This window comes from Cystoisospora suis (genome assembly GCF_002600585.1).
Source record: "Cystoisospora suis strain Wien I chromosome Unknown contig_6494, whole genome shotgun sequence".
NCBI classification, from domain to species: Eukaryota; Apicomplexa; class Conoidasida; order Eucoccidiorida; family Sarcocystidae; genus Cystoisospora; species Cystoisospora suis.
Window position 1 is genome coordinate 1,007 of NW_027159282.1, and position 965 is coordinate 1,971.

General features: G+C 52.8%; 1 protein-coding gene across 1 annotated transcript in view; it reads right to left on the reverse strand.

The window, feature by feature from the left end:
• Nucleotides 1-965, reverse strand: part of CSUI_009986 (uncharacterized protein) — a gene marked incomplete at both ends in the record, with an annotated part of 1,916 nt that extends 951 nt beyond the window's left edge. Inside the window, 2 exons of the mRNA XM_068070093.1 lie at nt 91-257; nt 465-965. Of these exons, the coding sequence (XP_067917931.1) occupies nt 91-257; nt 465-965 (668 nt within the window). The remainder of the gene's footprint in view (nt 1-90; nt 258-464) is intronic.

Sequence of the window (965 nt, forward strand, 5' to 3'; positions counted from 1 at the left end):
CACAAGGCGGGGGCACAAGGAAAGAGAACAGCGGAAAAGAAAAAGAGACAGAGGGCGCCAGAACAACGAAAGGGAAGAACAAGAACGTACCGAACTTGGTCGGACCGCGCAGTAGTCGTCGGAGCCACCCAGAAAGGGAAACAGGGAAAGTATCGAACGGAGCTGCGGAGCCCAAAAGGGATAACAACCAGAGGGTGGAAACTAGGGCGGAAGAAACTCACGAAGGCGACCTCACGAAAGTCGATAGCGAGACGGTCCTGCAAGCAAGAGAGAGAAGATCTAAAAAAGCAAGCAACGACGGTGAACAGAAGGAAAAGAGCTAACAAGACGAGAAGGAACAAGGTTACGGAAAAGAAACAACTACCGCCGCGAAAGAAAGAGTTGGCTTGTAAGCGCGAAGGGGGAAGCGTAGGAGCAGGACAGGGGGCGAAGCTGGAGGATCGAAAAGAGGTCAAGAAACTCACCGTGCAGAGAGCCCCCCGAAGACCGCGAGGCGGCGGAGGGGGAGCAAGAGAAGAGGCAGAAGGAGACACGTCGGCAATAGAGTCGCCAAGAGGCCGCCGCCCGTCGGAGGGAGAAGCAGGTCGAGGCCTCTTGGGAGGGGAAAAAAGGTCCTCGAAGAAATCCATGGGGCAAATGGTCGAAGGAAAGAGAAAAGGAGGAATAAGGAACGGCAAACGAAAGAAGGAACGCGAGATGTCGCGCCGCCCAAGGACGACGCTGGACCGGAAACGGAAAGCGGAGGAAAAGAGCTCTCGAGGTCGAGAAACGCAAAGGGAAAGGTTAAGGGCAAGAAAGGGACCTGGAAACAAACAAATAAGGGAAAACAAACAACAAAAACGGAGGAGAACAGACAGAGTAGACAACACATGGGAAGTGAATCGAGTAAAAAAGGGAACTACCGGCCTAAAGCAGCGCAAAGGGAAGCAAGAAAGAAAGAAAAAACAAAACAAGCGGGGAAAGAG